At 31.4% G+C, this 22,979-nt stretch overlaps 1 protein-coding gene and 1 long non-coding RNA gene across 3 annotated transcripts in view; one reads left to right on the top strand and one right to left on the bottom strand.

The window, feature by feature from the left end:
- LOC145267061 (retinaldehyde-binding protein 1-like) overlaps nt 1-22,979 on the top strand; it is a 70,556-nt gene that overhangs the window by 9,092 nt on the left and 38,485 nt on the right. The window contains exons 1-2 of one of the 2 annotated variants that reach the window (XM_080123016.1): nt 131-262; nt 16,851-17,113. In XM_080123016.1, coding sequence (XP_079979142.1) covers nt 16,867-17,113 — 247 coding nt within the window. In that variant the 5' untranslated portion in view covers nt 131-262; nt 16,851-16,866. Of the gene's footprint in view, nt 1-130; nt 263-16,850; nt 17,114-22,979 lie in introns of those variants that run through there. The other variant, XM_080123015.1, reaches the window with a different exon arrangement.
- Nucleotides 196-22,979, bottom strand: part of LOC145267062 (uncharacterized) — a 28,704-nt gene continuing 5,920 nt past the window's right edge. Inside the window, exon 2 of the long non-coding RNA XR_013864813.1 lies at nt 196-669. This is a non-coding gene — a long non-coding RNA (uncharacterized LOC145267062). The remainder of the gene's footprint in view (nt 670-22,979) is intronic.

The raw sequence follows: 22,979 nt of genomic DNA, 5'->3' as shown, positions 1-22,979 counted from the left end.
GACTAACGAGTGAGGGATAAAAGAAAGAAGGGGTATGATATAGGTAGATAAAGAGACTGGGGGAGAGAGTGGGAGAGAGCACAGGGGCCTGGTTGATAACAAAATAAAACTAAAGAGTAAAGAATTCGTACGTTTCTTTCTTTCTTTTATTTATTTATTTTTTTTGTAGCGACAGACAACCTCGGCGGACAGAAATGGTAACACACATATTTTATTGTTGAATGTAGGTACATACATCACATCGTTCAACATTGACAACAAGGTGAGCTTTCTTTTTCTCTCTTTTAGTTGTAAACCACGCGCATGCGCGCGCACACACACAAACTAGGTCATCTAAAAAAAGAAAAAGAAAACAAGAAAGTTTGTTGATAGTAAAAATAAAAAATAATTAAAAAAGACAAGCGAGCCGTTTTACACCGATGGGAAGAGACCGTCCTCTTCCGTGAGTTTTGTTTGTTCCTCTCTTTTAAGCGCCATCTCGTCTTTTGAGGAATCGCGGTTTTCGCTCGATGCCAAAGAACGGTGGAATTCCTGTTATTCGGCACCGTTTTTCATTAGAGATACAACAGTTATTTCTAGAACCCCAACCCTCTCTTTGGTTCTTGTTAGGAACGGACACCCAAAAGATGTTCATTCTTATGGAGTCAGAGTTCTTGTCCCGAATTCTCCCTATATTTAAAAAAAAAAAAATGATTCAGATTAGCACTTATGGCGGCATTTCAAATTAAAGAAAATACAGAAACGTTGGCGCTTATATTATAATAACAAAAAAAAAAAAAAAATGAATTTCAAGAGAAACAAATAGTAACTACTTAATTATCAGGTCTCAAATAGTAACATATACAAAATTACGAAAAAAGATAAGGTAGAAAAAAATTATTAATGAAAATAAGAAATTTGTAGAATTCTCCCTATATTAAAAAAAAAAAAAAAAAAATTATTCAGATTAGCACTTATGGCGGCATTTCAAATTAAAGAAAATACAGAAACGTTGGCGCTTCGCTTATATTATAATAACGAAAAAAAAAAATGAATTTCAAGAGAAACAAATAGTAACTACTTGATTATCAGGTCTTAAATAGTAACATATCCCAAAATTACGAAAAAAGATAAGGTAGAAAAATAATTATTAATGAAAAAAAGAAATTTGTAAAATGAATCGAAATCACTTTATTACGCTTACTAAAAAAAAAAAAAAAGAAAAAAAAAGAGAATTGACAGAGGGGGACAATTAAGTTCTGTTGCTTACGTCACATAATGAACATAATTCAAAATGTCGGACAAATTTTATTTCTCATCAGACTTTATCGAAAACTGTTTTTCATTAATAATTATTTTTCTACCTTCTCGTTTTTCTGTAATTTTTGAATATGTTACTATTTGCGACATGGCAATTAGGTGGGTACCGTATGTTTTACTACAATATTTTTCGGGTACTTGTTTAATCAAGACATTAAAAGAAAATGAAAGCATTGAAAAAAATATATTGTATATTTAATTATTCGTTATATAATAGAGTTCACATGAAAAAATTTAACAAAAATCCACTTAATTTGATCAAGTTTTTTTTTTTATAGAGGAAAATCAAATTTTAATAAGATCGATCGTATCCCGCCATCTTGTCTATTTCGCAGACGAGGCCCCCTCCTCGACTTTAAACGAAAAATGGATTTAACGCTAATATCCATTGAAAGCGTACGGTGGTTCTATGAGAAAATAAAGCTGTGTACGCATTATAAATGTTTCTTTTCTGTGTCTTATCTTATACATGAGTACATTAGGGGTCATTTCGAGTTAAAAGTTTGCTTACTGCACCCATCTGAACTAGAGAAAAACATGATTTAAATGTGTACGTCTCGTCTGAATAACTAACGATAAATATCTAATATGGCCTACCAGATGGGTGATCAAAAAGTCAGATCGAGCGTACCGGAAAACGAAATGAGACCAAATTGACAACTAGCCCTTTTTTTTTTTTTTTTTTTTGCTTGAACTTTGCGCTTTTCGGATTATTTGGTTATGTTTTATTTTCTTGGTGGATATTTTCTTTTTGGCTGTTTTTTTGGGGGGGAGGGAGTTTTTTGTCAGAGATTATAGTTATAGGTAAAAACATTAGAAACACTTCAAACATTGGGGAAGGCACTTAAACCATACAAAATAATGGTAAAATAAATGCATAAGCACCAAAATTATTTTTGTTTTGTTTTACTTTTATCTGTTAGTTAAATCCGGCTAAAAAAAAAACAATAATAAAAATAAAAAATAATCCGAAAACCGCAAAGTTCAACCCAAATTGAAATTTTTATTTGTTACGTTTGAATAAAAAATAATTATTAAAGCAAAAACAGTCGTGTTCTCGTCGAGTAATTTTTTTTATTCAAGAAAATAAAAATGTACTCATTTTTGTTTACAAGTGCTACTAATCTGGACTTGCACCAATTTTGCTGTTAATAATTACCTATAACTATAATCACTGGCCCCCCCCCCAAAAAAAACGGCAAAAAAAAAATATCCACCAAGAAAATAAAACATAACCAAATAATCCGAAAAGCGCAAAGTTCAAGAAAAAAAAAAAGGCTAGTTGTCAATTTGGTCTCATTCGTTTTCCGGTACGCTCGATCTGACTTTTTGATCACCCGTCTGATCTTCAGAACGTCTTCTGAACGTCGGCCATATTAGATATTTATCGTTAGTTATTTAGACGAGACATACACATTTAAATCATGATTTTCTCTAGTCCAGATGGGTGCAGTAAGCAAACTTTTAACTCGAAATGACCCCTAATATACTAATGTATAACATAAGACACAGAAAAACATTTATAATTCGTACACAGCTTTATTTTCTCATATAACCACCGTACGCTTTCAATGGATGTTACCCGATTAACAAAGAAACTGTAAAATAAGTGAAAATCAGAAACTAAAATATTTATCTAGGTATTTTTTCTGTCCCTGTTTCAAAATAATCTCGTCAAATTTTGACAACTTTTAAGCGGTAATTAGAGTTATCTCCCTTGCCGCCTCCCTCCATGTCTGCGAAGCAGGCAAGATGGCGGTATACGATCGATCACATTATAATTTGATTTTCCTCTGTTAAAAAATAAATAAATAAATACTTGATCAAATTAAGTGAATTTTTTTTTGTATGAACTTAATTCCATAACGGGTACGTACAATATAATTTTTCTTTTTTTAATATTTTCAGTTTTTGATGTCTTGATTAAACTAAAGAAATACTTTTTTTATTTAGTTATTATAATATAGAAACACCGAAATGTCTGTATGATGTACCTACCAGTTATCGGAATGGAGATGTCGTATTCCAAAAATCACGTAATTTGATCAAATACTTTTATTTTTATTCAAGAAAATTAAAATTTATTCTGCTTCAATGTGAGTGAAAAAAAATCGTTCAACGAATTGGTGGACAGGGGTAGATAATCTTAATGCGGTAACTGTGCATAAAAAGATGGCTTAACTTTCAAACACACCGGAAGCTGGCATCCATGTCTCTCAATTGATGTGCATGGAAGCACAAAATCGATACAATTTTCAAATATATTTTATGTTTATTTTTTTCCTCTCCTTATAATAAAAATATATAAAAATACGTAAACTTTTTTATCAATTAATTATTTTCGCGTCTCTCAATTGATGTATGGCAGCACAAAATAGATACAATTTTCAAATATATTTTATGTTTATTTCTTATATGTAAGAATAATTCTTATATATAATAATAATAATGTAATCGAGATATAACCTTACAATAAAAATATATAAAAAACACGAAGCAGTATGCATTTTGAACACCGCCCCCTTTCTTTTTTTTTTTTTTTTTTTTTTGTTTTTGGAGGAAGTTTTCATATTATTATGATAAACTGATTCCTCGCTCTAACTTCTAAAAGAATAGTACGTTTGTTTTTATGTTTGGTTATTTTACCTTTTGTTTTCTTTCTGCAGAACTTTTCAGGATATTCACACATAATCGCCTAAAAAGAAATAGAATTTCATGTGGAGGGGGGAGCGGGGGTAATCTACTATAACACGAGGACTTGGTAAGACATAAGATTGGTTTTTGATGTGAGGAGAATCCAGCTCCCTCAATAGGGGCACTCTGGATTGGGATAAAATTTAAATAACAAAATGCTTTAGTCTAGAAGGATTTCTCCTTTACTGACCGAGGACAGAAAAGATAAACTGTTGTATCAGAACAGATAGTTTTCTCTTAACTAAAATGTCAGGGAGGTTTCTGTACTTGACTCTAAATTGCGTCCCCTATCCTTAGGGGAGCTATTTTTATCCACCTTTCAGCCTTGTGCCACATTTACTGCAATGAGATATATACTACATATTTCCTGCAGTGACCTTGTTCCCTCTGGACTATATGATCTGCTTGGATTAGATCTGCTGTCTACTTGCCCAAATGTATCAGTTGCTTCTGTTGCCTACGGATTATTTCATGGTTCTTTCCCCACCACAACGCTTAAATACCACCTTGTGTTGCGACTGAACAAATCAAACCAGAGACGCTATACATTCACATTAGACCCTCTGCATAATCACACCAGTGTTTGTTCAAAGATGTTACCAGCGATCTCCTTTCACATTGTGTTTTGGCTATAAAGTGGGTGTTCATTTTTACATTAAATGAATATAGAAAAGTGATCCACCACTTTTTAAAACTATAATTTCTTCATATCTTGGAAACTACTCATTTCCTGGGATTTTTACTGTTATTTTCATTTTCAGCACCCTCAAAAACCTACAATAGTGATAATTTTAAAGGATTTTTTGTATGTGGAAAGATACTGCACCTTTACCAAAATTTCAATGATAGTCATTTGTTTTCCTAGTTTTGCATATGAATTACAAAATATCTTATATTTTCCCCTAAAACCTCTGGCCTTGATAGAGGGGGGAGACTAAAACTTGCTACTATGGTTTCAAATGGTCTGAAATAGCAGCAAGGAGATACTTGATTCCAAATATTTCTCATACGTTATATCTCCCCCTCTTTTGGAAATAAGGTACGATTATGAATATCTCCAGTATCAAATAATACATTGTGAAATTTACTTTATGTATGAAAACCAAAGAGGGGAGATATAACATATGAGAAATATTTGAGTCAAATCCCCTCTTGCTGTTATTTCATTCAGACTATTTGAAACCATAGCATCAAGTTTTAGTCTCCCCTCCATCAAAGGCTAGAGGTTTTAGAGAAATATATATATATATATATTTCTGTAGAAATATATTTTCTTATAATATATATCAATCCTTATTTAAGAAACTCAAAGCAATTACAAAGCAATATAGAGAATAAATGACAAAAATTATATTCCAAAATTCATGATGTTGACGACCTTATAATTTATTCCTTTAATTCAGTTGACTTTTACAATTTTTTTTAAAAAGAATGGTAAAAGTCAACTGAATTAAAGGAATCAATTATAAGATGGTCAACATCATGGATTTTGGAATATAGTTTTTTATCATTTATTCTATATATATATATATATATATATATATATATATATATATATATATATGTATTTCTGTTATATTTCAATTATATTTCACATTTTTTATACAGTAATCCTTAATTTATGAAGCTCAAAGTAAATACAGAGCATATAACAAACAAATGTTAAAAGTCTATATTCTAGATTTTATGATGTTGACAATCTTAGAATTTATTCCTTTAAGTACGTTGATATTCACAATTCTTGACAGCAACTGTTTCATAGCGCAAAATCATTCATTTACTTATTATATCAATTAATGAATCTTTTTTGCCCTTAACTCGTCAGAAGAAATGGCAACTATCAATCCATTAAAAGAAAATAAAACGCATTTGGGCATGATTAAAAAATCTAAAAATTGAAAAATGGCGTCATAAAAGATAAAATAAAAGGAATTGCAATTTCTCTTCCAATTAACAAAAACAAAAACAAAAAGAAAAACATAAATAATTTTATTTTTTATAATTTAAGTAAAAACATGTCAGTGAAGATTTATCCAATTTTTTTTAGAGTTTAAATAAAAAAAATGTTTTCTCTTGAAAATAAACAATACGTCAAAATGCTGGCATTTGACGAGAAACACAATTCCTAAAAAGGAATGCTAAAAATGGCAGAACATTTATTTCTAATGTTATTTTAAGTATTTTTGATTATTTTTAATGGTAATGTTTAAAAGGTAATGTTATATATATAATGTCTTTTTTATACATTTCCATTCATGTATACATATATATATATATATATATATATATATATATATATATATATATATATATACACATATATATATCCATATATATAATGTTATAGATACATATATATATATATGTTATAGATACATATATATATGTTATATATATATATATATATATATATATGTTATAGATACATATATATATATATATGTTATAGATACATATATATTTGTTATAGATACATATATATGTTATATACATATATAAATATATATATGTTATAGATACATATATATATATTTATGTTATAGATACATATATATATATATATTTATGTTATAGATACATATATATGTTATAGATACATATATATATGTTATAGATACATATGTATATATGTTATAGATACATATGTATATATGTTATAGATATATATATATATATGTTATAGATACATATGTATATATGTTATAGATACATATGTATATATGTTATAGATACATATATATATATATATGTTATAGATACATATATATATGTTATAGATACATATATATATGTTATAGATACATATATATATGTTATAGATACATATATATATATATATATATATACTAGCGGGGGTACCCGGCGTTGCCCGAGTGTTTGTTTCCGGGACGGGGGGGGGGAGTTTTAAAAAATGTTATGGTAGGTAAGTAGGAAGGATCAAACCCGGAGTCATGAGTAAAAGTAGGAAAATAAAGTGTGAAAAAAAAACAAACAAAAAAAACATCTGCAACGTTAACAGTTCAGCCACCAAGAAAAGTCCATTCCAGTTGTTTAGGAAAAAAAAAAAAAAAAAAAAAAACGACTACGGTAGGTCGGCGCGAACGTGAAAATATAATGTGAATTGTCCAGCACGCTAACCATTACGCCACAGAGCAATGCAGCTTAGTTTAGTGATTTTAAATAACTTCACATGAAAGAACTACGATGCCAAATCGGTGTTCTCTTCTCAACTGTTCCTTGTGAACGATCCCCAAACGGTGTTAAGTGGTGGCAGGGGGAGGAGGAATTTATTAGAGAGAAAATATTTTACCACTTCCATTGATCTTAACCGATTTTGGCCGTGACTTCTATGCAGAAAAAGTATAGAAATCTAAGATTATCGAGGAATTTGAGAAATAATAAGCCTATAACACACCTCAGATATTGTTCTGCCGTTTGTGCATATTATATTTGCATGAAATATCTTGATTTTTAATCCTATTAAGGTCAAAATCCGACGGGAAAAAATGAGTTCATTTTATTTATATAGAGAAGAGAAGAAGAGAAGAGAAGAGAAGAAGAGAAGAGAAGAAGATATGTTATAGATACATACATATATAATGTTATATATACATATATATATAATAATGTTATAGATATATATATATAATGTTATAGATAGATACATATATATAATGTTATATATACATATGTATATATATTATATATGCAGAATTTTTATCAAGTTCTTCTCTAGCCGCGACCTTTAAACATTACCCACCCATATGTGTATGTGTGTGTGTGTGTATATATATATATATATATATATATATATACGTTTTATTTTTTGTATCTTTCTGTTAAGTTATATTATTGTTTCGCCTACACGGCCGTTTTTTTTTTGGACGTCTGTAGCGTCCTCAGACTTTTACAGAAATGTTCGCTATTTTGGGATGAAAGAGTTGGAAGAGTGGATGAGGTCATAGGGGGGTGCGAGGAGGGCGGAAGAGGAAGAGAGGAAGGGAACAAGGAGGGAAGGTGGGCGGCGTTTGGTATGTCGATAATGTTTTAGTTTTGGTGTTTAAGGAACTTGTGGGGGAGGGTCTGGGAAGTTCATTTCTGGTGTGGCTGAGGGGAAGGGGAATATGTGGGGGTGGAGGAGGGGGAGGTTACTTAAAATTCGAGTCTTAGTGTTAAAGTTTTTAGCGTCTCGTTGGTGAGGTGATTTCTTGGTAAGTATGTCTTGAGCTGTTGGGTGTTTGTTTTTGTTTGGAGGCGGGAGGGGGGTTATGATTCGGTTTATTTTTAGTTTTTATTTTGTTGTTAATTGTTTGGAGAGGGTCAGCTAGCGGTCGCGGCCACGGGTACACACCTACGCACGTACACACATATATACTTAAAAGAAACGGTCACGGGTACACATACATGCCGACCTTGCGTGTAAATATATATATATATATATATATATATATATATATATATATATATATATATATATATATATATATATATAGAGAGAGAGAGAGAGAGAGAGAGAGAGATGTAAAAGGTGGGCAATGTTTAAAGGTCGCTGGAGAAGAACTTTATTTTTTTTCAAATTTTTTCTGTAATTTATGATAATCGTTGAAAAATTTTTTAAAAGCTGTAAAACACACATTTTGGTAGCGGGGGGGGCGCACTCTTATACAGGTCAGCTAAAATAATCTTTTGAGTTAAAGGTGATCATATTATTACAATGGAATGATATTAATTACACACATTTATAAAGAAAGAAGGAAAAAGAAGAAAAGGAAAAGAAAAAAAGAAAGAAAAGAAAGGTCAGTCGAATTTAAATTTCATTTTAATTTTGAATAAAACTGGGTTAGGGTTAATTAATCGTTCCTTTAAAATATATGAAAGTTAAAAAGAAAACTCTCTTGTTAAAAAAAATAATGGTAAAACTTGCGGAGAATGCTCCAATTACGGTTGTTTTAAAAATGGAACGAAAATTGAAATTTCGTTCCGTTTTAATCTTTTTTTTTTTTAAATTGGCTTTTGGACTAGACACTCAAGCCCCCCCCCCCACCATATTAAAAATGGCTTTCAGAATAGACACCCCCAACCTCCCCATATTAAGAATAGCTTTCGGAATAGACGCGCCCAACCTCCCCATGTTAAGAACATAGGCACCGCCAAAAATGGCCGAAAAATCAAGTTGTTGTTGTTTTTTAAAACGAAATTACATTTATTAAAATCCATTATTTCTGAGTAACTTTTTTTCCCCAGAAAGATAAAACCCTGAATTTTATCATATAGAAAACAGAATAATGTAAAACTTTTTCTACTATTTTTAATTAAATTTTAAATGTTAAATTTTCCCCAAAAGTTAACAATTGACATTTTTTGTCTTGCACAAAAAACGTACATAAATATATTTTAAAAAAGGTTTTTGAAATAATTCATTTATTTATTTGTTGTCTAACTAAGATTTAGGATGATTTTCTATGAGAATATGCAAAAATATTATAATATAAGTACCTGGATTTCAAATAATTCCACTTATTCATATAGGCAACCAGTTACTTCGCGTCGATCTAGAATCTAGATCGACACTGTTTACGTTTGTATTCGATAAAAAGCAAACTATGGAAGACCAAACAGGCCAAAAAAACTTATTTTTCAGTAACGAAAATTTCAATGTATTATTAACGCTGAGGCTGGCCAGTACCAGATGGGTGACCATTTGTATGAGTTTGGTTTTTAATATGTATGTGTGTGGGGGCCAGGCCCCCCAAAATGGGGGAGGGGCAATTTAAAGCAGAATAAAAAAAAAATTATTTCAGCGCGTTTGGTCCACCGTAGTCGAAAGGCGGCAAACGTTTTCAAACGGGATCGAAAAAATGATGCTATTTTTAACACAAAGGGCACAATATTTATCAAATTTTTTTTGTATCGATTCTTCAAAGCATACCCTGTTTAATAATGGTCATGCATTATTCGGCTCGCTAAAAAAAATTGTTAATTTATTTATCAAAGATTTTAAAATGGCTTTTTTCGTATAAATATTAAAAAATTTTTTTTTGTTTTGCTTAACTTAAATTAATTATTTTACTTAACATATTCACCGAATTTCACACTTCAAAACTCAAAAGCGGCATAATTAAACACAATCGAAGTTCTGATATTCAGACGTCAAAATAAGGTATGCAAACAATTTTTTATTTTTTTATTTTTTTAATCTATATTTCTGTCCCTTGCAACAACACAGTATGTTGTGTTCAGTTTCAGATGATTATTTTAAGCATATTCGTACCACCTCAAAACAAGGGGGGGGGGGGTTGTAAGTAAAAAAAAATATATATATAAATATCGTTTATGAAAAATAAGTACACTGTTATAAAGTTCATTCTTCTCTTAATAATCGCTGAAAATTTCGTATTGATTGGATAATTACCTGATTTTTGGTAGATTTTTAAAAAGACGGTCCGTCAAAAAGTACTTACCTGCCCCCCCCCCCCCCAGTTTTGGCGGTGCCTATAAGAACAGCTTTTGGAATAGACACCCTAACCTCCCCAATTAAGAATAGCTTTCGGAATAGACACTCCCAATCTCTGCATGTTAAGAACAGTTTTCGGAATGGACACCCACAACCTCCCCATATTAAGAACGGCTTTCGGAATAGAACCCCCCCCCCCATTAAGAATGGCTTTCGGAACAGCCATATTAAGGACGGTTTTCAGAATAGACGCTCCCAACCATGTCAGCATACCTGAAAACTTACAAATTTGATATGTTGAATGTGAACGGTGAGTTGGACGTAATGTAATAAAACGGAACGAAATTTAAATTTCTGTTTCATTTTTAAAAACAACCGTAAAACAGAGCGTTTTCCACAAGTTTTACATACATGAAAAAAGAAAAAGATAGACCGTGAATTTGAGACCAGAAAGATCAGCACGTAAACACCCGGGAGTATTATATATTGTTTTTGTTATTAGAATCCTTGGAGATGAGAAATTTATATACTTATTTATTTATTTATTTATTTATTTATTTATTTGTGACGGTTATCCCCATCTTTATAGTTGTTGTTTCACGGCGTTTCGGACATTTTTTTCCCTGGCCTTACGGTACAGACCCGATGATGGAAGACTAGATAAGAATGAAAAACTTGGATTTATTAAAAAAAAATCCAACCTTTATCGCCCTTTGGGGCCCTTATTGGAATGAGTCATTGAATCTCTACGGTTCCAGGTAAGCATTGTCTGAATATAGCAGTTTCAATCCTACCCAAAATCCTGCCAGAGGATTAGTTGGCCAAAAACGCAGTGTGACAACAACTATGGAAGGCTGTGAGGATACATCTAAGAGACTCGGCATTCCTATCCCATCGCGGTTAACCCCCTGAAGAAGGCCAGAGGATGAGTTAGCCGAAACGTTGTGAAGCAACAACTAGGAAGAGGAGGATAACAGTTTAAAAATAAATAAATACGTTTTTTAATCATTGTTTATCTTTTTTAAAATAAAAAAAAATAAAAATAATAATCTTTTGGGTTAAAGGTGATCATATTATTGTAATGCAATGCTATTAATTACACACATTTAAAAAGAAAGAAAAGAAAAAAACAAAATGGAAAAAGAAAGAAAAGAAAAAAATTCGTCGAATTTAAATTTCATTTTTAATTTGAACAAAACTGGGTTAGGGTTACTTAATCATTCTTTTAAAATAGATGAAAGTAAAAAAGAGAAATGGTCTTCTTAAAAATTAATTACATACATGAAGAAGAAAAAAAAAAGGTAGACCGTGGATTTGGGACCATTTTTTTTTTTATCTGTAAAGGTTTTTAGCATCTCAAATTAACCTTTTAATTTGGTATAGTGCTGAAACAAGAGTTCCGAAATTTGATTAATTATGAGGACAGAGTGTACAAGAGTACAATTTATATATATATATATATATATATATATATATATATATATATATATATATATATATATATATTAGTAACCTGGCAAGACCACACGCTGGCCGGCCAGGACACTATATATACAAATATAGGCAAATTTGGGCATATTTTATTGGTTTGAATATATATATATATATATATATATATATATATATATATATATATATATATTAAATTGTAATTCAATAAATTTCAAAAAAACTCTCATTGAAATGAAATGAAGTGGTTGAGTTTCATATCAAATAATTTTTATTATTCTCAGCAAGACAAAGAATGCTTTAGAAAATTAATCTCCTTAACCTATAGGGTTTCGATGTCTACCATCTCATCAGAGGAGAGAAAATATTAGCAAATACTTATAAAGGTATGCACCCTATTTGCTAAAGTCAGTGAGACATGGAAAGTCAAAGTCAAAATAATAAATTTATCAGAAGTCCTGTATGAGGAGGATTTGCAGAAAAAGGATATGAATGTTTTTTTAGATCCAGCTTGCTTGGTAAAATCCATGTTATGCGTTCTTTACATCCGTTTGGTAATAAGGTCCAAGTTATATATTGGGTAATCCGCATAGCTGTGTAGATATCCGAATCGGGCAAGTGCTTGTATAAATTTGTTTGTGGGTCCAGCGATAATAATTCAAAGTCTGGTGGAATTCTTTTCATTAGAAGTCTATATTATTTTTAGTGGGGCGAGGTGTTAATATTAGGGAGAGTAGGTAGTGGTGAGTGGTAGGAAGTGGGGTGAAACATATGACACTAATACAAATATAGGCAAATTTGGGCATATTTTATTGGTTTGAAAAAAAAAATTATATATATATATATATATATATATATATATATATATATATATATATATATATATAGGACCAAACTTAAACCTTAGACAACCTAACATTACAAGTGCATTTGAGAAATTTTATGCTACGACTTTATACTCTTCTCTTACTGGTCCACCTCCTTCCTCGACCTAAGCCCGCTGGACTACTTCGTTTGGTCATACATATCGAGAACATCACCAACATGACCTCCCACAACACCAAAGTCAGCTTGATCGCTGTCATCTGCTGAGTATTTGTCGAGCTCCTGCCAGCGCTTGTGGAAAAGGCATGCTTCCAGTTCTGGACCTCTATTGAGGTGGTGATTGAGGCTGAAGGCAGCTACATTGAATAGATGTCATCTCTACAACATAATCAAGTTACCTGAATTGATTTTTTTTAATAAAAGTTTTCAAATAAATTGCAGTGTTGTGTTGCGATGGGTCCTCAACTAGAGCAGGCAATCAATCGATTTGATTGAAGAATGAGCAATTTTACCAATTTTGGTGACAATAAAAATATGGGAATGTGAAACATTCATTGATCATCATACAATCCTGGGCAACGTCAGGTCACCCTGTTAATACATACACACACAAACATAGATATGTTTTGATAGTAAACACTATATACGTTTAAAATATATATTCAATAAAGTTATTTTTAAAAAATCGCTACATTTAATTAAGCTCAATAAAAATGGATTTGCACTTTCAGAGCATATATATCTTGAGTAAACATTCCAAAACCACCGATGTATTTATATAACATTCATATTATTTTGTTATTGGTATGGCACGTCTTACATGTGTTTCGTTGTAATGTAATGTACAGATTGATCAAACAACTCATCAAAGATCCATATAAATCCATAAGAAAAATGTATATTTCTTTTTTTGGATTCAAAACGAAAAAAAGAAGGGAAAAAAGGAAACAGGGTTCTTTTGTTGAATAATTACCATTGTTTAAAGTTAATTAGTTATCTATCTATCTATCTATCTATCTATCTATCTATCTATCTATCTATTTAATGATATTCTTAAAATAGTTTATATTGGAAGTTATTTATTGCTGATAGAATAAAGTCTAGCAATGGGTTTAAGCTGAAGATGTTTATATAAATTAGCTAGGTTAAATATAAACAAAATAACCTTGGGCAGGCAGATGTGGAAAAGTCACACGTAAGGGATACATGTGCTTTTTGAATGATGACGTAACAGAACTGAGGTCTGAAGGTCGAGAAGTTTAGTCAGTTGAAGAGAGTCATGAGTTAGTCACGGGAGTGAACAGACGGCCAGGAAGCGTGGCTGGGTAGCACAAACATGTAGACAAGAAAAGTAGACTCTTTGAGAAGATTATTTGAGACAACTGAAATAAATTTATATTTTAAAAATATAAAGTGTTGTTCTGTGGCTTCACAAAAGAAGAAAGAACAGATGTCTCAATTGGATGGCGTTGGTCATTTCATGGTTCATCACAGAGCTCAATAGGCAGGTGAAAGAACTCTTGAAGAAATAAGGTATAAAGTATATATTATTCTTCTTATATATGGACTGTAATATATACCCGTGTGATAACTCTCTGATATAAATTGGCTCAGTTTATATGTCGGTATCATATCCCCTGGCTAAACAACATACATACAATGTATACGTTTATAACAGACTAGCATGGGTGCCTGGCATTGCCTGGGTGTTTGGAGGTGTGTGTTGAGAAAAAAACAAAGTTTTTGGAGAGAGGTAGGCTCAAACCCGAAGACTTGACCTGAAGGTGGAAAAGAAAGTGTTAAAACAAAGCTGGCATCTTACCGCTCGGCCACGAGGGGAACGAACTAAAAAGCATTCTAATTCAACGATTAAAAACTGAAGAAGTGACAGGTGCGTGAAATTTTATGAGGTCAAATATCACGCCATAGAAATCCCGCAGTTAACTTTTACTATGAGGTAGTTTTTTTGGTTTTGTTTCCCCAAGATGTTGTTGGTGGTGGTGGTGGTGGGGAGGCCAGCTTGCCCATAAAAGGGGAGTGTCCAACTGAATAGCAATGGTCTGATATAAGGGGTTTCCCCTGCGTTGATCAAACTGATTGCTTTGTGGACGTCCCCATGATTCAATTTCACTTTCTTCTTCTTTTTTTTTTTACATCGAGGTCACAACTTATCAAGGCTCGGAAGCCACTCAAGGATAAAGGTTATTGCGTGTACAGTAATCAATGGGATAGTATCCTAGTAATCATTAGTTTTATACTGAAAAACAAAACAAAGACATGGCGAGTGAAACAATCTCGAAAATAGTGCATAAAAGTCGCCCAAATTAAAGATAGATGCAAACTCCCTTCGTAACTCGTAGATATTATAATTTAGACAGTATATAAAAAGTTTTAAGCATGAGTGACCCCATTGAGCGCATCCCGTAAAAATACCTTTGCTGGGCATACACAAAAATGCACACACTAACAAACATTTTGCCTTTTATACATGGATGTTATAAGAGCACAATATCTCCCCACCTCACTATGTAATATGACTGTTTCGGGTGCCGACCCACCTGACGATATAACACTGTGAAAGCCTTGATAGAGTTCAAAATAGACTTCGTAATCTCGTAGGAGATGTCCTTTTCTCTTCCCTGCAACCTCTATCTCACAGAAGAGATGTTGCGAGTTTGTCTCTGATGTATTGTTATTTTCATGGAAAGTGTTCGACTGAGCTTCAGTCTATGGTCCCCCCTCGCCTAACTTTCACAAGAAACACTCGTCTAGCTGTAAACACTATCAATAATTTCCCCCACTCTTTATCTGTGCCTAAACCTAAACATAGATTCCATGAACAAAGCTTCTTTCTTAGAACTGCACGCCTGTGGAATTGTCTTCCATTTTCTTGCTTTCCGGCTGACTACAATATGGTTGTGTTCAAGTCTAACGTAAATAAGTTCTTGATGAGCCGTTCCATATAAGTTATCAAATTTACCGAATTTTCATTACTAATGATTACTATATTGTCCAATTTCTACTGTAAACTCTTTAACCCTTATCCTTGAGTGGCCTCTTGGCCTTGATAATGTGGTGATGCTTATGTAAAAAAAAAAAAACAGTAAAAAAAAAACTTACTTGTTAGAGTATATTTAGAGATCTTTCCAGAAAAAACAAACAAACAAACACTTTAAACACTTCACTTGACGAAGAGCCATTAAGGAGAGATCGATAATCAATGAGATTCTTGAACATTACAAGAAGCAGAACAAGGAGAGGTTTCTTACAAAATTTCGGCACTTCTGCCTTTTTTGTTTTTTGCTTTCAAAAGGGAGACAACTCTGGATCATTAAAATGAGGTAATTTAAAAGGGAGTTAACTTTGTCGTCTTTGCAATGTAATGTAGATTGTACATATTTACACACACGTGTTGTCATTACGTCCATCGCCATACTGGAAGTGGCAGAGGTTTAAATTAAGGCTAGTCAATCGAGAAGAGGGAATGAATTTCGAAAATATCGGCGAAAAAAAGCGACCCCTCCTTATAGAAAAGTGCCCAGTTAAGGGTGAAGGAATTAATGTTTTTAGCCAATTTTTCAATATTCAAAACGATACCGATCTCGTGAAAATCCGTCGCCTCTGTCGAAAGTTTTATACATACATACATACATACATACATACATACATACATACATACATACATACATACATTTAAACAGACAGGTGAGATTTATATTATAAATGATATTTCATTTTTTAAATATTAAATTTTTTTTCAAATATTAAAATCTTTTTCTATATATAAATTTTTTTTTATATATTAAATTTTTTTATATATTAAAATGTTTTTATATTATAAATTATTTTTATATATTAAACGTTTTATATATTAAAATTTTTGTTATATTAAAATGTTTTATATATCAAAATTGTTTTTTAGAAATTAAATTTTTTATATATTAAAATTTTTTTATATATCAAAATTTTTTTATATATTAAATTTTTTTTTATATATAAAATTTTTTTATGTATAATATTCTTTTATATTAAAAGTTTTTTTTTATATATATAAATTGTTTTTATATATTAAATTAATATTTTTTATATATTAATTTTTTTTTTATATTAAAAGTTATTTTTATTTCAGTTTTCAAAAAGGAGTTATGGAATTATTTTATGAAAATCTCTTCCAAAGTTGCTCAGTGATTCCTGCCGAATCTCTGGGAAGAGCTAAACGAGAACTTAATGAAATTCCAGAGTGTCATCAGGAATCCTTGTTTCAACTGAAAAACTTGATGACGACGGATGCAAAAGTGTTGGAACACTTCGGATCCAAAGATGATGCCCACCTATTACGATATCTTCGAGCGCGCAAGTTTAATGTGGAAAAGGCAATCATTTTAATGAAAGGTGATTATGTTTGCAATTTTGGTGCTTGTGTAAATTGGTATTTTTTTAAACCAACGCATTTCAGGTGAAAACATTATTATCTACTTACATACCATGTTGAAATTAGTAGAAATTCCAAAAAAATTAAAAAATGATCTAGAAGATGTATTTTAACAAAAAGTCATCCGCAATTACGTTCTGACATTTTGCGGATCCTTAATTTAACTCAAGGGAGATAAGTCAGTTTTTCATACTGAATTAGTCGCACAACTCTCCCAAAGCTGATAAAACCCGATAATTCAATAATTTTATTTTTATTTGTAATTATTTCCCTACTGGATCATTTTTTTTTGTAAGTTTTGGAATTTATACTAATTTCAACGTGACACGTAAATAGATAATGTTTTAACCTGAAATGTGCCGGTTTAAAAGATCACCAATTTATACAAGCACCGCATTTTTCCCCAGCATCTTAGAAAAAAGAAAGAACATTTTTTAGTGTAATCTAACATTAATAAATTTTCTTTCTGTTTAGCGATCAAAGGGAAACAACTCTTCATTAATGACAAGAGTTATTGCCCCTTGTCAAGCAGCAACGCGATTATGAAATAGCATTTGTGCTAAAATGGCTCATCGACTGTGACAAGCTATTTCCTCGCTGGGTCTCTTAAATATATGGCGTCTACGGAATGCGTATTTTATACATTCGAAAGTCAGCACATTAAGAAACCTGCAAATTAATTTTTTTATCATTGAAATATTGCTTATAGTTAGGTACGGCAAAAATGGGCGGGCAAAAATAGGGGGACCTAGTTTTGAAAGTCGATTTATCATAATTTTTTTGTAGGTTTCCGACTACTTTTTGATTGTATTTGAAAGATTTAGCAGTATCAGAATTTTTGTAGGAATTTTTGACACCCCTAACACGAAACTGCGAATACAATATAAAAATCTCGTAATTTCTCTGTTAAAAGTAGGTTATTTATTTTCTTTATGGATTATACTTCTAAAATAAACTATTACAGTTGTTTTAAAAGTAATAGAAATTTTTTTTTTTTTTTTTAAAAACAGTAATGAATTTTCCGAACTCAATATTTTTCAATTTTTAAACTTTAAAAATCTATCAAAATTTTTCTATTGATTCTATTTTTACGATATTTTCAGGGTCAATGTGAAATTTTATGTTCTTTCCAATAAACCAAATATAATATTTTAGACAAACGTTTTTTTTTTAATTTACGCCCCCCTCCCCAAGTGTCACCCATTTTGAAATGTCTATTAAAAAGTAAATAATTAATTTATGTCGGGGAGTTTTATATATCACAAATTGAAGAGAAAAGGTCAATAAATAATATATTCACATTTAAAACAAACAAAAAATCGCTTTTTTAGAAATTTACTTGTAAAGTCCGAAGTTTAAAACCTTTTTTTAAAAAAAAAAAACACATTGTTTTTTTTTTGTTTTTTTTTTTAATAAAACCTTGGTCCTTGCTCCTTTAATTGAAAAAAAAAAAAAATAGGGCTTGAATTACATTTTTCGAGGAGTTATAAGCTTGGAAAGATGGGGTGGAATTATTCACTATTTTCACGAAATTTCTGACACTGCTAATTAAGGACTAAAGTTAATTTCCCAAAGGATAAAAATATTCGTACACGTGAACAAAAAAAATAAAAAAATAAAGAATAATTATGAAAAATGTTTTCACGGCGAGCTAACCAATTCAGCTAAATTTTGAAGTTAAATAAATTCATTGTAAAAATCCTTTAAAAGATAAATATCTGGATCTATTTCAAAGATAATTAGTAAAGTCCTAAGATATTGAATTTAATTAAAAAAAAAAGACACCTTGTTTGTGAAAAAATAACTTAATTAGCCCTCAAAAAGCAAGTAATTTACCGTTCGCCAAAAACTCAATAAATAAAGATTTGTAAATACGATTATAAGGAGGCCCAAAATTTCAGCCAATCGAAACGCTGTTTCAAAATGAAGTCATGATAGTAAAAGGAGGTAGAGGTGTCAGATTTCTTTGTTTTCCCCAGACGTGCAGTGCATCCATACTTTCCTATTCTGAACGTTTGTATCAATTTTTATCATTTTTTAATTTAATTTTTATGTTCCTGTTTTTAAATTAATTTTTTTTTTTAAATTATTGTTCGAGATTATATAAAAATTATGGAAGGATTGGAGTTTAGGTGGCGATTACCATGAACCCAAAACAACTCAAACCAAAAACGTAAAGGGACACATTATATCGATTCATTCACCGATTTTTTATCTATGAAAACAGTGACCATATCGTTCAGTTTGACGTCGCGCGTGCAAAAAAAAAAAAAAAAAAAAAAACGCTAGAAATGAAAAAAGCAAAAAAAAAAAAAACACACACACAAAAAAAACAAAAAAAAAACTATATAAAATGATTTTTTAAAAATAAAAAACGAAACAATTTTTATTTACATTGTACACATATAGAAATAGAACTTTTGATAATTAAAAAAAAATCAAACAATACGAATAGAATTGTTCTGGTACTTTTAGTGGGAGGTGTTTTGTAACTATTCTGTACTTTCACCTTACAATTTCATTTTTTTTTTTACAAAAACACATATTGTTCACGGATGCATTTTATTATAAGGGGGAAGCTTTTTCCCTTTTTTCGCCACATTAATTTTACCGTGTGTACCAAACGTTGTCTTTACACTTTTCCTCATTTTTTTTAAAACCCTTCACCCCGTTGACGTCGTGCAAAAAAATGCTGGAAATTAAAAAAAAAACGAAAAAACAAAACAAAAACAAAAAAACAATATAAACAGATTTTTTAAAAATAAAAAACGAAACAATTTTTATTTACATTGTAAATATATATATATATATATATATATATATATATATATATATATATATATATATATATATATATATATATATATATTTGATTATTTAAAAAAAATTTAAACAATACGAACAGAATTGTTCTTGGACTTTTGGTGAGGGTGACCCCCCCCCCAACACACACCAAAAGTCCCATAACAATTCTGTTCGCATTGTTTCCCATTTTTTAAATTATCAAAAGTTCTATTTCTATATGTATAAATAAAAATTGTTTCGTTTTTTTTTTTTTTAAATCTGTTTATATTGTTTTTGTTTTTTTTCATTACCAGCGGGGTTTTTTTTTTTGCGCGACGTCAACGGAGTAAACAAATATCACTAAAACTGAATTAAAATTAATATTAATGCCTTTTAGCGATAAAGAAAAAGACTAATATTAGAATAGGTCAATATTAAAAGAAATTTAGAATATTGTTAACAATAAAAGAAAAAAATTCTATCCATATTGTTTAATTTTGGAAAATAAGTTCAGCTTATTTGTAAACTGATTTATTTGTAAACTGAACGATATGGTCATTTCCATGGATAAAAACCGGTGAATCGATATAATGTGTCCCTTTCGTTTTTGGTTTGAGTTGTTTTGGGTTCGAGGTTAATCGCCACCTAAACTCCAATCCTGCCAAAATTATGTTACGCCGAAAGTTTTTTTTTTTTTTTTTTTTTTTTTTACATAGGCATCACCACATTATCAAGGCCAAGAGGCCACTCAAGGATAAGGGGTAAAGAGTGTACAGTAGAAATTGGACAATAAAGTAATCATTAGTAATGAAAATTTGTTAAATTTGATAACTTATATGGAACGGCTCATCAAGAACTTATTTACGTTAGACTTGAAGACAACCATATTGTAGTCAGCCGGAAAGCAGGAAAACATTCTTGTGAGCAAGGAAATTATTAAAATCTTGCATATAAAAATTATGCGAAATCTGTAATTTTAAAAAAAAAAGTAGAACTATTTTTGCTATTATAATTTTTATAATTAAATCCTTCTTAGATAAGAGAAAAATCCAGGTTGTCTTCGACGGTCGTACATCTAAACAATATGATATAAATGCGAGAGTGCCTCAGGGGTCTATTCTTGGGCCTCTATTGTTCCTAATATTTATTAATGACCTCCCTGACAAAACTGCTCCTGAGATGGGTATATATGCTGATGGCACCACACTCTATAACAGGCATGACAGGAAAACAAATGAACACATAACTAAAGAAATGGCAAAAACACTAGAGGATGACCTCCAATCTGTAGTGGAATGGGGACAAAAATGGATGGTCACGTTCAATGCCGCCAAGGCTAAACTGGTTTCCTTCAATAATTACAAGAAACCTTCTCTGCTACTAATAGCAGCAATGGCCAGTGACTCCCTGTCTGAGAGTACATCTTTCAAACTGCTTGGCCTAACGTTCACAGGAAACATGAGTTGGAACAATTATATTGAAAACATTGCCAGAGCCAGCCACTGCGAAAAAGGTAGGCTCTCTCTACTGTGCTAGAAAACTACTGACACCTGAAAGTATCCTGTACCTCTATAAGGCCACCATTCGCCCATGTATGGAGTATTGTTGTCACATTTGGGCTGGTGTATCTGCTACTAGTCTCTTGCTCCTAGACAAGGTTCAAAAGAGAGTCGCCAATCTGATAGGCCCTGAACTGGCATCTAAGCTTCAGCCTCTGTCCCATCGACGAAACGTTGCATCCCTCTGCCTGTTCTACAAGTATTTCAATGGTGAAATGCTCTGACGAACTGCAGACACTTGTGCCTCCACGACGTAAACACCCTCGACAAACCCAACAGGCAGCTAAATCCCACCCCCACACAGTAGAGATCCCTAGATGTAAAAGCAATGTTGAACCTGGGCAGTACTGTTAATTTACTCCTTCCACAAACATTCAGTCTCAGCTAAACTGCAATCTTTTCAAAAGAACTACAACTACAATGACAATAACAACAGCCAAGAGGAGATCACTCCAAACAGACTTCCTTTTGTCTATAGACAAAGGGAGATAACTCAACAGTCTTTTCTTCCCCAGAACCGCTAGACTCTGGAATTCCATTCCAGGTCTCTGTTTCCCTAACTGTACTGACATGCTGAAGTTCAAGTGTAACGTGAACCGACATCTTGCTGCCCAAATCCCAACATAGTGCCCCAGCAGTTGCTGCCCCCGATAGTAGCCCCCTACACCAAAGTGGCAATGTGCCTTGTTTGGGGTGAAAATATAATAATACAAAAAAAAAAAAAATGAAATTAAAAAAAAAAATGACAAATGAGTAGATAACATTGCTTTTAGTTGAAATTAATATGAAAAAATTAATAGATGCGATTGATTTTTTTTTTTACTTTCGATTTTCACTATAATGACGAAGAAACACTAAATTTTTAAATTAAAAAAAAAAATCATGTTGCACCCCTCTGCCTGCCTTACAAGTATTTTAATGGTGGATGCTCCGATGAACTACATACCCTTGTAACTCCTCGACGTAAATGCCTCCAGCAAACCCAACAAGCAGCAAAATCCCACCCCTACACAGTCGAGATCCTCAGATATCTACTGTGTAGGGGTGGGATTTTGCTACCTTCTACTCTAATAGTTTCTTCCTTAGGATTCCTAGACTTTGGAATTCCCTTCCGGGTTCCTGTTTCCCTGACTGTACTGACATACAGAAGTTCAAGTGTAAAGTAAACAGATATCTTGCTGCTCAACTCCCTATATAATACCCCTACAAATTATGTTCCAGATAGTTTGGGGTGAAAATACAAAAAAAAAAAAAAAAAAAAAATGAAAACTTCTGTTTGAAATTGCGTACAGATTGCGGAGTTTAACATAAAGTTATCTTGAGTTTGATAAGACGCACCGGAAGAAGGTTAAAGGTTACATCAGCCGAAACGTTGTGCGAATAGCACTCAAGATGAGAACAAAAGCCTGAACAATGCAAACAATACAATATATAGATAATATGTAATCAATAACAATAATCAATAACAATAACAATAATCAAT

This window comes from Euprymna scolopes, chromosome 42, assembly GCF_053919585.1.
Source record: "Euprymna scolopes isolate OS-2025 chromosome 42, ASM5391958v1, whole genome shotgun sequence".
Lineage (NCBI taxonomy): Eukaryota > Metazoa > Mollusca > Cephalopoda > Sepiida > Sepiolidae > Euprymna > Euprymna scolopes.
Note: the sequence above shows the minus strand (reverse complement) of the source record. Positions and strands in the feature narration are given on the sequence as shown.